A 16,083-nucleotide genomic window follows, 5' to 3' on the forward strand; every position below is an offset into this window, starting at 1 on the left:
GGATTTGGAGTATTTAGCTCATTAATGAATTATTTCATTAATTAATTTCTCTGCTTCAGCAGAGGGGTAATTTGATCCAGCTGTCCTTAAAGGACACACGAGTTCAGGCAGTGTCACCCCACTTGGGTGTTGCCAGAGCCAGGAAAGTTCTGACCTTCCAAAAATCACCCCAAACCCCCCTGGGAGGGTTAAAAACCAGAGTGTTGCGTGTGCAAGGAGGGGAAAAATGTTATTTTTGAGCATTGCCAATGTGTTTCCCATGACTGGGAGGGAGGGAATTGAAGGGTTTGGGGTTAAAAATGAGAAATTTGTAATTGTGCTGCTGCTGAGGTCAAACCCTCCCCAGGGGAGTTCAGCAAGTGCTGGGAGCCTCTTCCTGGAAATATCCATGAGTTCATCTCGGGAAATGGGGGATTTTAAATCCATTCTTTTATTCCCTTCCTTTGGATGAGGTGAAATTTTTTTCCTTCCTGATTTGGGGGAATTTCTCCCCCAATTTGGGGCTGTTGGAGGAGGGGCCCTGCGGTTGCGAAATGCAAATAAATGGAAATAAATCCCATTCACTGAGGCCGATTTGCACCGTGCAAATAAATGGAAATAAATCCCATTGAGAACGATTTGCACCATGCAAATAAATGGAAATAAATCCCATTGATTGAGGCCGATTTGCACCGTGATTGAGGCCGATTTGCACCATGCAAATAAATGGAAATAAATCCCATTCACTGAGGCCGATTTGCACCGTGCAAATAAATGGAAATAAATCCCATTGATAACGATTTGCACCGTGCAAATAAATGGAAATAAATCCCATTGAGAACGATTTGCAGGAGCCCCAGCGAGGGGATTCTGCTCAGGTGAGACCTCACCTGCAGGGCTGGGAGCTCACCTGGAGATGGGAAATTCGAGGGAGAGCTGGGAATGTTCACCTGGATAAGGGAAGGACCCAGGGAGAGCTTCCAGCACATTCCAGGCCTTGGAGGGGCTCCAGGAAAGCTGGGGAGGGATTTGGGACAAGGCATGGATGGGCAGGACACTGGGAATGTGTAAAGAGAGATTGAAATGGGATTTTGGGATGGAATTCCCAGAGCAGCTCCGGCTGCTCCATCCCTGGATGTGCCCAAGTGGGAATTGTCCCTGCCCATGGCAGGGGTGGCACTGGGTGGGCTTTGAGGTCCCTCCCAACCCAAATCGCTCCAGGATCCCACGATGAAGCCTCCGGGATGAAGCAGGGCTTGGCTCGGGCTCAACGCCACCGAAACAGCAAATGTAAAAACTCCTTTATTAGCACAGAAACCGGAATGAGACAGAAATTAGAAGATTCCTCTTGGGCTGCAGCGATGCCATGGGTGGGAGCAGAAAAGGTTAACTGGGAATGCGGGGTTTGGGCCAAATTGGGGCTGGAAGGGAACAAAAGCTCCCTCAGGCCGGGGAGGGCGGAAATGCAGAAAATGCAGAAATGCAGAAAATGCAGAAATGCGGGAAATTCCGAGGGGGCCCGGCACACAAAGGAGGCTGCCGGGCACCTTGGCTTGATCCGTTTTAATTTGTACCAGACGTGGAACACTTAGAAAAGGCTCAGCACGGCAAATCCCGGGCATGCAGCGTGATAACGGGGTTACAAAACATCCGCGCGTCGCAAAGGACGGGGCGCCTCAAAGCCCTGCTTTAGCTGTCCTGGAAGGTTCCTCTCTGTTTATAGGTATTTATATATAATATAGATATATCTTCACTTAGCTTACACCGATGCAAAAAGGAAAAAAAATAATAATAAAAAAAAAAAAAAAATCTCATTTAGGACAGTGTTATTCAGTGCCTTGCAAAAATAAAATCACACGAGGGATATCGAACGCAGCGCCACGGGTGTTACAGCTCGTCCCCAGCCCAGCATCCACAGAGAAGCAAGAATTAAGAATTCCACCCGTTGCTTCCACAGGGCAAAGGAATTACTCACAAAAGTGACTTTTTTTTTTAGCATTTCCCTTTCCCAGGCCCGTTTTTCCCGATGCTGTTTGCTGTACCGGCGTGGTTCAGCTGCTTTCAGTCTCTCGCTACGTGCCTGACCCCCTGAGAATCCTTTGTGCTGCATTTTAACGTCCTTCGGGCCCAGGTGCTGAAGCACGAACACAGCTTGTCACCTGGAGCAGCCAAACTGGCTTTTTCTGGGGCTGTAACACCATTTTGGGGGTGTTTGGGGCATTCAGCAGCACTTTCTGCCTCCAAACACCGAGCGGTGCCCCAGCCCCGCTGTGACAGGGAGTACAAAATGATTTTATTTTGGTGTCTTGCTGCAGGGGCTTTGTGCAGCATGCAGGGTGTGCAGTGGCAGCTCCTTATGTACACGGGGAAGGGGCTTTGTTTTGGGGTGGGAGGGTTCAAATTGCAACGTGGCAGCTTGAGAACCCCAGGGGTACCCCAGGGAATGGGGGTGAGACAAATCCCTGCCTGTTAACAAAGAGGATTTTTGGAAAAGCTCCTGCGGGGACGCCAAGGAGAGCCCCCCTCTGCCTGGTCCCTCTCGGGGCGACCCCGAGGAGGAGGATGAGGAGGCGAAGGCCGCGGTTCTGCGCTCCAGCACCATCCCGGAGCCATTTTTGGGGCAGAAAACGACATTTTCATCCCGCTGCCTAAACCCCGAGGGGGGGGGCTCCTCACCAAAACCAAGCGGGGCCGGGGTGGGCGTGGGGACCCCACGGGGGACACCTGGACGGCACGGGCTGCCCTAGTGCAGGACGACGAGGACGAGGAGCAGCAGGGTGGCCAGCGGGGAGTCGGCCAGGCGCTGCCAGGCGCCCGAGGCCAGCCGGTACTCCTGGTACTGCTGGATGCACATCTCGCGGATCACCTTGGTCACCACGCGCGTCTCCAGCTCCGCCTCCGTCTGGTTGAGGGCGTCCGAGGCGTTGCCCTTCCTGGCGGCCGGGCCGATGTTGTGCTCGGTGACGGTGATGTTGAAGCAGTCGGCCACGAAGACGTCCTGCGGCACGGGGCCGCGGTAGTCGCGGTAGTAGACCTGGTTGGGGTAGCGCGCGGCGTTCTCGTTCCACCAGCGGTACTCGTCGGGGCTGTCGAAGCGGTAGTGCATGCCCGACATCACCCTGCCCATGGCGTAGCCCCCCAAGCCCCCCACCACGGCGCCCGCCGCCGCCGCGCCCGCCACGTGCTTGAAGTTGGTCTTGGGCTTGGGCGCCTTCCAGGGCTTCTGGTGGTAAGTCCCTCCGCTGGACGGGTTGTAGCCTTGGCCCCAGCCCGGGTAGCCGGGGTTGTGGGGGTAGCCGGGGTTGTGGGGGTAGCCCGGGTTGTGGGGATAACCCGGGTTGTGGGGATAGCTGGGGTTGTGGGGGTAACCCGGGTTTTGGGGGTAGCTGGGCTGGCGGGGGTAGCTGGGCTGGCGGCTGCCCCCGCCCCAGCCGGGTTTGCCTTTGCCCTTCTTGGAGGAGGCGACGTCGGCGCAGAGCCCCAGGAGCAGCAGCAGCAGCAGCAGGCAGGAGGTGCCGAGGAGCCGGGCCATGGCTGTGGGGACAAGGACAGAGTCAGGGCGGGACAAGGACAGGGTCAGGGCAGCCCTGCCTCACCCGTGGGGCACAAAACACGGCTGGGCCCCCCAAATCCACATGCAGAATGACCAGCATTGGATAAAGGTATTCATCATCCCCCCAAACCCTTCATGTATACACAAATGTAAAATATTTTATATATTTTTATACACATATGTGGGTGTTTATATATATATATGTACTTATATGTATACGTATTCTTTTTATATATGTATATATATATACACATATATTTTATATATGTGTTTTAATATATGTATATATATGTATTTTTATATACATATATTTCATATACATATACATTATATATGTATACATTGTATATGTATATATATTATCTCTATACATTGTATATGTATATATATTATATACATTTATTTTTATATACATATATTTATATATATATATATGTATTTTTATATACGTTTATATAAAAATTTATACATTATTATATGTATATATTTTATTTATTATTGTATTATTGTTGTATTTATATTTACTATTGTTGTCTTATATACGCTCATTTTATTTTTATCTATTTTTATATATTTACATTTATGCATATATATGTATATATTTTTATATATGTGTATATGTATTTTAAATATATTTATATATGTATATATGTGTATTTATATTTTAGCATATGTATATAAATATATATATGTATTTATCTATTTTATATATGTAGAAATATATGTATTTTATATATTTATTATTTATTTATTTATTTTATTTATTACACGCATACACATATGTATGTATGTATTTATATAATTTTTTTAAATATATTCCCCAACAGGACCCTTGCTGGCAACGGCAGTTTTAAGTAATGAAACAAAAGCTTTTACAAGCAAATGCTTCAGGTGATTTTGAGGTAAAACCTCGCTTATCAATTATTATTATCAATTATTATCAATTATTATCCCGCCCTACCCAGCCTGGGGGCAGAAATGCGATCCCTGCTGTGCCACCATCGATGCCAAGGACGGATCCAGCCCATCGATGCCAACCCCGGAGCTTTTGGGCACTCAGGGAAGGCAACGCCCAGCCTGGCCCCGGGGGGTTCCTTTCCCAAATTCTGCGTGTTTTATCCAAATTCCCGTTAATTAATGGCTATTTTTGGGATTCAGAGTTTCCCAGCATCCAGTGACTCAGTGAATGCCAGTTTGCTGCTGGCATTCCGGGCACCTCCCACACTGCCCGGGGGATAAATCCCATTTCCAGGGGGGATAAATCCCATTTCCAGGGGGGATAAATCCCATTTCCAGGGGGGATAAATCCCATTTCCCCCATTTCCAGGGGGGATAAATCCCATTTCCCCATTTCCAGGGGGGATAAATCCCATTTCCCCCATTTCCAGGGGGGGTAAATCCCATTTATGAGGGGGATAAATCCCATTTCCCCATTTCCAGGAGGGATAAATCCCATTTATGAGGGGGATAAATCCCATTTCCAGGGGGGATAAATCCCATTTCCAGGGGGGATAAATCCCATTTATGAGGGGGATAAATCCCATTTCCCCATTTCCAGGGGGGATAAATCCCATTTCCCCATTTCCAGGGGGGATAAATCCCATTTCCCCCATTTCCAGGGGGGATAAATCCCATTTCCAGGGGGGATAAATCCCATTTCCCCCATTTCCAGGGGGGGTAAATCCCATTTCCAGGGGGATAAATCCCATTTCCCCCATTTCCAGGGGGGATAAATCCCATTTCCAGGGGGGATAAATCCCATTTCCCCCATTTCCAGGGGGGATAAATCCCATTTCCCCCATTTCCAGGGGGGATAAATCCCATTTCCCCATTTCCAGGGGGGATAAATCCCATTTCCCCATTTCCAGGAGGGCTAAATCCCATTTCCACCCATGTGCATAATCCGGCCAGGACAAGGGACAATCCCCACCGGGGCTGCAAATCCTTTGGAAAACACCTCAAAGACCAAAAAAACCAAAAAGGCCAAGCTGCCCAAACCCGTTAATGCCTCCTGGCAATGCCAAGGGCTCTGAGTCACCGCTGCCGTGGGTTTAATGTTAAAAAAGGGATTTTCCATCCTGCCCCCCAAAATCTCCCCTCGCTGCTGGGGAGGGCGACAGGAGCACCCTCAGTGTGGGTGGGCATTTCAGCATCCCTGGATCCAGCAACAAATAATTCAGTTTGGGTCCCAAATTTATTTTTTTGCAGAAATTACGGAGCTACCCCAGGAATAATCTTAATGCAGGAATGAGATGCTGAACTTTCCTACAGCCACAAAGGCCAAACGAGCCCCTGTTCAAGCCAGAAATTCTCCTGTTGCCACCTGGACACAGATGTGTGGGCCACAAAAGCAAATTAATCTTTTTGGGTTTGTTAGTGATGCTTTTTCTGCCAAAAATCTGGGTTTGGGCCCTGAAATGTTTGAGTGAAAGGCCCTTCAAGCTCAGTGCTTTGGGTGGGATCGTTGGCAAGGCCCGAAATAAAACCTCAGCGGGATGCACAGATCTGTCCCTGGTGATGGGGAGGAATTCCAGGTCTGGGATTTATAATTTCAGGTTTGGGGTTTGGAATTCCAGGTTTGGGATTTGGATTTGCTCGTCCCTGGTGATGGGCAGCAATTCCAGGTTTGGGATTTGCAATTCCAGGTTTGGGATTTGCAATTCCAGGTTTGGGATTTGCAATTCCAGGTTTGGGATTTGCTTTTCCCTGGGGCTCGAATTCCAGGTTTGGGGTTTGGAATTCCAGGTTTGAGATTTGTCAGTCCCAGGTTTGGGATTTGCAGTTCCAGGTCTGGGATTTGCAGTTCCAGCTTTGGGATTTGGAATTTCAGGTTTGGAATTTGGATTTGCTTTTCCCTGGTGATGGGCAGCAGTTCCAGGTCTGGGATTTGCAATTCCGGGTTTGGGATTTGTCAGTCCCATGTTTGGGATTTGGAGCTCCAGGTTTGGGATTTGGATTTGCTCATTCCTGGTGATGGGCAGCAATTCGAGGTTTGGGATTTGGAATTCCAGGTTTGGGATTTGGAATTTCAGGTTTGGGATTTGGATCCCTTGGGATTGGAGCATCCATGTTTGGGAGTTTGCCGTCCCTGGTGATGGGCAGCAATTCTAGATTTGGGATTTGCAGTTCCAGGTTTGGGATTTGCTCGTCCCTGGTGAGAGCAGTTCCAGGTCTGCGATTTGCGTCCAGTCTGGGATTTGCCGTCCCTGGTGATGGGCAGCAGTTCCAGGTCTGCGATTTGAGCTCCAAGTCTGGGATTTGCAGTCCAGGTGATGGGAGCAATTCCAGGTCTGGATTTGGAGATCCAGGTTGGGATTTGCTCGTCTGGGTTGCATGGTCGATTGGACAGTTCCAGGTCTGGGATTTGCTCGTCCCTGGTGATGGGCAGCAATTCCAGGTCTGGGATTTGCAGTTCCAGGTCTGGGATTTGCAATTCCAGGTCTGGGATTTGCAGCTCCAGGTCTGGGATTTGCTCCTCCATGGACAATCCCGGCCTCAAGGAGCGGGCCGGGGCTCGCTGCCTCCCTCACCCCGCAGCCCCCACCCGCTGGGGCAGGGATGAGATCAGGGGGGTTAAAAATAGCCAAAAGGCAGGAAAAACAACCGGCTCCTCGGGTGCTCGGCAAAACGGGCAGCGGAGGAGGAAAATCCACAGAACTGGGCATTTTTCAAATATATTTTTGGAGGCGTCGCTCCCCGCTCTGAGCTCCGAGGGGTTAAAAACCAGGCCCCGGTTGAATTAAAAATTTAAAATCCTGGCTGGAGAGGGGTTCTGGCAAAGCTCTGCCATGGTTTTATTGAGGAAATCGCGGGCTTTGAGGCTGATTCAGGGATCCTGCGCCTCTAATTGCCTTTACAGCGCTGATAAACAGGACACGGCGCTAATTAGCGAGCCAGGAGCTTCGCCCCAAATAAATGAGTTCCCTGAAGGAGCTGCTTGCTGAGAATCCGGGATTTTCTCCCTTTAAAATCCCAGATTTCTCTCGGCGAAGAGAAACCCGGAGCTGGGATCTCTGTGCTCGGGAATTCTATTTATGGCCCGACCATGACATTAATATTAAATTACACATCGAGTGATTTCACTGGGATTTTTTTTTTTTCTTTAATCTTTAACCTTTCCGCCCCAGATTCGCCTTCTCGGCGGATGCTGGAAATGACGAATTAATTCAGGTGGTTTGTGGCCGAGCCGATTTTTCTCCTGGCCGGAGGAACCCAGCGGAAAATGGAGGCTGCAAGCAGCAATTACGTGCTCGGCGTTGGCAAGGAGGAGGATTCGCTTCGGAGGGGAAAAACCAACACTCAGGTGCCAAAACACGCCTGGAAATAACCTTGGGAAGGTCCCCGGGGAGGCGGAGGAGGAGAGGAGGGAGGTGGGGATGGGAGGATGCTCGGGGATGGGGGAGCCCGGACCCTCCTGGGCTCAAAATCCCGGTCTGGGGCTCTGGAAATTTTAATTAAATCGGAATTTCCCTGAAAATATCACCCCTGGGTTTAGAGATCTGCCCCTCACCCCTTTGTCTTTCTCAAGAAAAGGGGGAGCAGCGGGAGGGTGGGAGAAAAGCCAAAACCCTCGGAGGAGAAATTCCCGATGTTGAGTAAGCGCTGAGTAAACAAGAGCCGGGCAGGAGCAGGGCGCTGGCTTGTAAGGAACGGCTAAAATGTCAATTTTTCATGGGGAAAAGAGGCAGCCCCGCACTCCCGGCGCTCAAACCCCCCTCGCCCCGGGGTTTATCCCTCCCGCATCCGCTCCATCCCGGTTTCCCCGGCACTCACCGGCTGCAAACGGCGCTGCCCGCCCGCCCCGAGGTGATTCAGCCGCGGAGCTCCGCGCAGGAATAAATAGAGAGAGGGAGGAGCTGCTCCGAGCAGCCCGGCCCCGCTGAGCCCTCACCCAGCATCATCATCATCATCGTCATCCTCCATCAGCATCCGCCATCCGTCCCCGGGGAAAAGCCCGGCCCGCGCCCCGAAACCGCGGCTGCGCCCCAAAGCATCCCCGGGCACGGGGAGCGAAGGAGAGCCTGGAAAATCGAGGGGAATTCGTGGTTTTATTGGAGAATTATCAGGGTTTGAGGGTGGTGATAAAATCCTGGCAAACTGCAGAACGCGGATGGTTTTATTGGAGAATTATCAGGGTTTGAGGTTGATTTAAAAACCTTGGAATATTGCAGCACCTGGATGGTTTTATGGAAGAATTATCAGGGTTTGAGGCTGGTGATAAAATCCTGGAATATTGCAGCACATGGATGGTTTTATTGAAGAAATATCAGGGTTTGAGACTGATTTAAAAATCTGGGAAAACTGCAGCCCATGGATGGTTTTATGGAAGAATTATCAGGGTTTGAGGCTGGTGATAAAATCTTGAAATGCTGCAGAAGTTGGATTTTATACTGAGGAAACATCAGGGCTTGGGCTGATTTAAGAATCTCGGGAAACTGCAGCACATGGATGGTTTTATTGAAGAATTATCAGGGTTTGAGACTGATTTAAAAATCTGGGAAAACTGCAGCCCATGGATGGTTTTACGGAGGAATTATCAGGGTTTGAGGCTGGTGATAAAATCTTGGAACATTGCAGCATTTGGATTTTATACTGAGGAAATATCAGGGCTTGGGCTGATTCAAAAATCTTGGAAAACTGCAGCCCATGGATGGTTTTATTGAAGAATTATCAAGGTTTGAGGTTGATTATAAAACCCTGGAATACTGCAGAACATGGATGGTTTTATTGAAGAATTATCAGGGCTTGAGGCTGGTGATAAAATCTTGGAAAACTGCAGAACATGGATGGTTTTACTGAAGAAATATCAGGGTTTCAGGCTGGTGATAAAACCCTGGAAAACCTCAGAACCTGGATGGTTTTATTGAAGAATTATCAGGGTTTGAGGCTGGTGATAAAATCTTGGAACATTGCAGCATTTGGATTTTATACTGAGGAAATATCAGGGCTTGGGGGCTGATTTTAAAATCTTGGAAAACCTCAGCACCTGGAGGATTTTATTGAAGAATTTTCAGGGTTTGAGGCTGATTTGAAAATCCTGGAATATCACAGCATTTGGATTTTATACTGAAGGGATATCAAGGCTTGGAAAAATCCTGGGAAATCGCAGCCTCTTGGTGGTTTATTGAAGAAACACCGAATGGAATGAGGAGGTTTGGGGCCGTTTTGGGAATCTTGGGACATCGCAACACTTGGATTTTTTTAAATGGAAGAAACCCCAGGGTTTGGGGTGGGTTGGAAATCTCCTGGTCGGGAATCTGGGAGAGGCCAGGATGCTTTTAGCAGCTCCAAACCCATTATCCCGTGGAGCAGAGCTGCTCCCAGGGCTGGTGAATTGGAAATCAAAGCAGGGAGAAAAGATGGATTTGCCTTTCCAAGCTGTGTCCCTGCAGAGGAGCAGAACTCGCTCCTGCAATCTCAATTTGTGTCGAGGAATCCTGAAATTCAGCGTGAGGAAACGCCACAGAAAACAACTAAAAACCCCATGGGATGGCAAAAATGGGGGTTTTTTTTGGAGGGTAAGGATACAAGAGTGGAATATGCAGAGACAAGAATGGGGGAGTTTCCCAGTTTTTAGGGTTTTCCCAATTTTTAGAGTTTCCCCAATTTTTAGGGTTTTCCCAATTTTTAGAGTTTTCCCAATTTTTAGGGTTTTCCCAAATTTTAGGGTTTTCCCAATTTTTAGAGTTTTCCCAATTTTTAGAGTTTTCCCAATTTTTAGGGTTTTCCCAATTTTTAGGGTTTTCCCAATTTTTAGGGTTTTCCCAATTTTTAGGGTTTTCCCAATTTTTAGGGTTTTCCCAATTTTTAGGGTTTCCCAGGGCCAGCGCTCTGGGACAATGGGAGGTGTCCCTTCCACAGGTGATTTTTAAAATCCCTTCCAACCCAAATCCCAGGATTTTCTGATTTTAACATTCCCCCAAACCCTCCTGAGGCTGCCCAGAACAGCTGGGCCAGGAATGACCATCCTGGGCCACATCTGGATGGAAAAGGGATTTTCCTGTGATCCACCCGGGTTATGTTGGAATAAATTCAAGTGCTTTCTGCCCGGCAGGGAAATGGGAGAACACAAATGTGAATCCAGGCAGGAGAAAATGAAATCAGCAGGGCTGAGGGCTGTGGGGCTGGGGAAGCCCTGCCCTGCAGGAGGAGTTCATTCCGTGTGTGGAATGGCTCCTGCTTTGGGTCCAAATCCACCCAAATTCCATGCCAGGAAAAGGAGCAAACCAGGAATGGGCTGGTTGGGCTGAATTAATCCTGCATTAATCCAAAAACCAGGGTTTTGCTGTAATAACAACTTATTCCAGCAAAACAACAACAACAAGGGAAAGTTATTTATCTTGAAAAGAACATTTACAGAAAACGCTGAAAAATAAACCTTTTTTTTTTTATTTCGAGCAGCAGAAATTCTGTTTGCAGAAGCAGAGCCGCTGCACATCAATCAGCAGAGCACGGATCGTTAATGAATTTTTAATTCCTTGTGGAAGCCGTCAGGGCTGAACCTTCCCCAGCAGCGCATCCAGGGCAGATCTTTAATGGATTTTTGGCATCCGGGGGTAAAATCCTGCAGCTCCTCGGGATCCTGGTGGAAATGCTGCCCCGGGCCCTGGGCCAGCCCTGCAATCATTCATTTGCTCAGGAAATGCTGTGGTCTGGGCAGGGAGGAAAGTTCATCTCCTGCACGGCCTCTCATTGATTTATTTCGTGTTGGTTTTCATGGCTTGGGTTCATCCAAGATGCTTTTGTTCAGCCAGCCCTGGCTCTGCAAAGGCTGGGTGGGTATTTAACCCGCTGGGGTTAAAATCTTCATCCATTGGGGTTAAAATGGTCACTTATTTGGGTTAAAATGTTCATCCATTTGGGTTAAAAATGTCCATCCATTGGGGTTAAAATGGTCATTTATTTGGGGTTAAAAATGTTCATCCATTGGGGTTATAAATGTTCATTTATTGGGGTTAAAAATGTTCATTTATTTGGGTTAAAAATGTCCATCCATTGGGGTTTAAATGTCCATCCATTTGGGTTAAAAATGGTCATCCATTGAGGTTAAAATGTTCATTTATTTGGGGTTAAAAATGTTCATTCATTGGAGTTTAAAATGTTCATTTATTTGAGTTGAAATGTTCATTGATTGGGGTTAAAATGTTCATTTATTTGGGGTTTAAAAATGTCCATCCATTGGGATTCAAATATTCATTTATTTGGGTTAAAATGTTCATCCATTGGGGTTAAAATGTTCATTTATTTGGGTTAAAAATGGTCATCCATTGGGGTTAAAATGTTCATTTATTTGAGGTTTTAAATGTTCATTTATTGGGGTTAAAAATGTTCATCCATTGGGGTTAAAATGTTCATTTATTTGGGTTAAAATGTCCATCCATTGGGGTTAAAATGTTCATTTATTTGGGTTAAAATGTCCATCCATTGGGGTTAAAATGTTCATTTATTTGGGTTAAAATGTCCATCCATTGGGGTTATAAATGTTCATCCATTGGGGTTTAAAATGTTCATTTATTTGGGTTAAAATGTTCATCCATTGGGATTAAAATGTTCATTTATTTGGGGTTAAAATGTCCATCCATTTGGGTTAAAAATGTTCATCCATTGGGGTTTAAAATGTTCATTTATTTGGGTTAAAAATGTTCATCCATTGGGGTTAAAAATGTTCATTTATTTGGGTTAAAATGTCCATCCATTTGGGTTAGAAATCTTTATTTATGGGGTTATAAATGTCCATCCAAGGGTTATGATTAATTTAGGGTTAGGAATCTTTATCCATTGGGGTTTAAAATCTTTATCCATTGGGGTTATGATTATTTTAGGGTTAGAAATTTTTATCCATGGGGTTATAAATGTCCATCCATGGGTTATGATTATTTTAGGGTTAGAAATTTTTATCCATGGGGTTATGATTATTTTAGGGTTAGAAATCTTTATTTATGGGGTTATAAATGTCCATCCATGGGTTATGATTATTTTAGGGTTAGAAATCTTTATTTATGGGGTTATAAATGTCCATCCATGGGTTATGATTATTTTAGGGTTAGCAATCTTTATCCACAGGGTTATAAATGGCCCTGGAGCTGCTCCAAGCTGCTTAGGGCTGTGCTGAGCCCTGGGTAAGCTCCTTACCCATCCAGGCCTGGCATCACCTGCCCCAAAAAATCCATTTTGGACCCTTCCAGCATCACCAGGGCGCTGGGAGGTAAAACAGCAGATTTTATTTAGAAAATAGAACGTTAAAATGCTCGTTTGGGGCAAAAAAAATTGAATTTACGGATAAAAATTGGTAATAAAAGTGCTTTGAAATAGGGGGAAATTGAGTTTTTGAGGCTTTCATTAAAAAAAAAAAAAGCTAAAATGCTCGTTTGGGGAAAAATTAATTTATGAGTAAAAATTGGTAATAAATGTGCTTTGAAATAGGGGGAAATTGAGTTTTTGAGGCTTTCATTAAAATAAAGTTAAAATGCTCGTTTGGGGAAAAATTAATTTATGAATAAAAATTGGTAATAAATGTGCTTTGAAATGGGGGAGATATTGAGTTTTTGAGGCTCTATCTTATCAGCTTGAAAAACCGAGTTTTTGAGGCCTTTATTTCAAAACAATAATGTTCAAATCCTTGTTGGGGGAAAAAATGAATCTAAGAACAAAAACTGGTAATGAAAGAGCTCTGAAGTGGGGGAAAAATTAATTAATTTAGGGACAATACCTGCTAATACAAGTGCTCGGAAATGAAAGGAAAAAAATGAATTTTGGAACAAAAAATTGGCAATAACATTGCTCTGAAGTGAGGGGAAAAATGAATTTAGGAAGAAAAACTGTTAATAAAATTGCTCTAAAATGAGGGGGGGAAAAATGAATTTAGGAAGAAAAACTGGTGATAAAAGTGCTCTGAAATGTGAGGGGAAAAAATGAATTTTGGAAGAAAAATTGGAACTAAAAGTGCTCTGAAATGGGGGGGGAAAAATGAATTTTTGAATAAAAATTGGAACTAAAAGTGCTCAGAAATGGGGGGGGGGAAAATGAATTTTGGAATAAAAATTGGAACTAAAAGTGCTCTGAAATGGGGGGGGGGGAAATGAATTTTGGAATAAAAATTGGAACTAAAAGTGCTCAGAAATGGGGGAAAAAAGGAGTTTTTGAGGCCCTTTCTGGATGAATGGCTGGGAGCTGGAGCAGCCCGTCCTTGTTTGCTGCTGCCCCAGCACTGGAGATAAAAATAAAAATAAAAATTAAAATAAAAATAAAAATAAAAATAAAAATAAAAACAACCCAGCAGCGCCTGGGAAAAACAACCCCAACAATTCCCTGCTGTGCCTGGCAAGAGCTGCCAGAAATAAAAGCTCCTTGTGCTGAGAAATCTCCTTTTTTCTGCTGGAACAAAACCCAAAGCAAAGCTGGGGAACAAATTCCCTTCCCAGAAAGGCCGGAATTCCCAGAAACTGCCCCAAATTCCGTCCCCCTTGGCAGGAAAATGGGAATTTTCCCTCCCCGTGACTCACAGGGAGAATTTTCCTTTTTTTCCTGCCGGGTTTTGGGGATTTGTCATGGCCTGGAAGGGACCCGGGTGAGGTCAGAGCCCGAAATATCCCGGGAGCTCCCGGTGCTGCTGTGAGTCACAGAAATTCGGATTTTATATCCTGGGCAGGGAATTCTCCCTGCTCTCCTGGCTGGGAAGGAAAAGAGCACGAAAAAAGCAGGAAAAAAGCAGGAAAAAAGCAGGAAAAAGGCAGGAAAAATCAGATTTCCCATTTAGAAAATGGGTTTTGAAGTGAGCTGGGGAAAGCTGCCCCCCCCCAAAAAAAAAATGCAGATTTTTATTTAAATTTTTAAATTTTTTTTAAGCCAAGCAATAGACTGAAACAGAGAAATAATTTTTAAAAGTGAGTAATAATTTAATAAATTTTTTAAAATGACTTAGATAAGAGAAATAATTTTACAACTAAATAATAATTTTAAAAAATAAGTTAATTAATTAATTAAATAATAGGAGAAATAATTTTAAAGCTAAATAACAATTTTTAAAAATGTAGTTAATTAATTGACTAATTTTAAATAAATTAAATAACAAGAGAAACCATTTTAAAGCTAAATAATAATTAAAAAAAAATAAGTTAGCCAATTGATTAAAAAAATAAGTTACGTAATAAGAGAAATAATTCTAAAATTAAGTAATATTTTTTAAAAATGAGTCAATTAATTAATTTTAAAAATAAGTTTAATAATAAGAGAAATCATTTTGAAACTAAGTAATCATTTTTTAAATTAGTTAATTTTTAGAATAAGTTACATAATAAGGGAAATAAAGTTAAAAATAAGTAATAATTTTTAAAATAATTAATTTTAAAAATAAGTTTAATAATAAGAGAAATAATTTTAAAGCTAAGTAATAATTTTTTAAAATAAGTTAATTAATTTTTAGAATAAGTTATATAATAAGATAAATAATTTTTAAAATAAGTAATACTTTTTGAAATAATTAATTAATTTAAAAAATTAGTGAAATAATAAGAGAAATTATTTTAAAATAGCCTAAAATTAACTTTCAGATCTTTTTTAAACAATATTCTTCCTTCATACAGGCCCAGGTCTGCCCCTTGTTTATTCACCTGAGGGCTGAGCGAGTTTCTGCTGCCCTGCCCTGGTTTCTCAAGGAGGATGGGATGATTAAACCCAACGTCAATCCTCTTATGGTGAGGAAATTTCCCAGCACCTTGAAGGCCCTTGATGAAATTTGTCTTCGCTAAGACACCACGGAAGCTTTACACACCAAATATTAATTAATAATATCGAATAGCATAGAATAAATAGAATATTTTAATGATATTCATCCATCATTAAATGCCCAATTTGCCCTTTGGCCCTGGAAGTGGAGCTGCCCATGAGGCTCTTTATAAAGTTTGAATTTATAAGGACACCAGGGGAGTTTTATACACCAAATATTAAATATTATACTACATTACATTACATTTTATTGTATTATATTATATTATTCCATCATTAAATGTCCATCTGACTTTGACCCCTGGAAATGGAGCTGCCCATGAGGCTCTTTATAAAGTTTGACTTTATAAGGACACCAGGGAAGTTTTATACACCCAAATATTATACATTAATACATTAATTAATACATTCATTACTATTAATTTATTATATTATATTATTCCATCATTAAATGTCCATCTGACTTTGACCCTGGAAATGGAGCTGCCCACAAGGCTCTTTATAAGGTTTGCCTTTATTAAGACACCAGGGAAGTTTTACACCCCAAATATTAATTAATCATTAAATTAATAATCATCTTACTCTTTTTTAATAATATAAATCCATCATTAAATTTGCCCTTTTGGCCCTGGAAGTGGAGCTGCCCTCGAGGATCTATAGAGACACCAGGGGAGTTTTATACACCAAATATTCCAGAATTAAATCTCAAATCCTCTGGCCCTGCAAGGGCCCATGAGGGGGAGCCGGAACTCGGAGTTAAAGCCCGGGGGAGGCTCCGAGGATGCTCCTGGGGTTGCCATGGGCACGGGGCCGTTGCCATGGCTACC

The 16,083-nt window shown here is 44.1% G+C and overlaps 1 protein-coding gene across 1 annotated transcript; it reads right to left on the reverse strand.

The window, feature by feature from the left end:
* Positions 1 to 1,268: 1,268 nt before the first annotated feature.
* PRNP (prion protein (Kanno blood group)) lies at positions 1,269 to 8,444 on the reverse strand. Its single transcript, XM_064731195.1, has 2 exons — positions 8,306 to 8,444; positions 1,269 to 3,513 (listed from the first exon to the last, which is right to left on the reverse strand). The coding sequence occupies exon 2, from the start codon at positions 3,509 to 3,511 to the stop codon at positions 2,723 to 2,725; it is 789 nt and encodes a 262-aa protein (XP_064587265.1). The 5' UTR covers positions 3,512 to 3,513; positions 8,306 to 8,444; the 3' UTR covers positions 1,269 to 2,722.
* Between the last annotated feature and the right edge of the window lie 7,639 nt (positions 8,445 to 16,083).

Source organism: Zonotrichia leucophrys, chromosome 22 (assembly GCF_028769735.1).
Source record: "Zonotrichia leucophrys gambelii isolate GWCS_2022_RI chromosome 22, RI_Zleu_2.0, whole genome shotgun sequence".
NCBI classification, from domain to species: domain Eukaryota; kingdom Metazoa; phylum Chordata; class Aves; order Passeriformes; family Passerellidae; genus Zonotrichia; species Zonotrichia leucophrys.

Bases quoted from the DNA above. Each gene is read 5' to 3' on its own strand.
- PRNP (XM_064731195.1), bottom strand. From the start codon at position 3,511: ATGGCCCGGCTCCTCGGCACCTCCTGCCTGCTGCTGCTGCTGCTGCTC.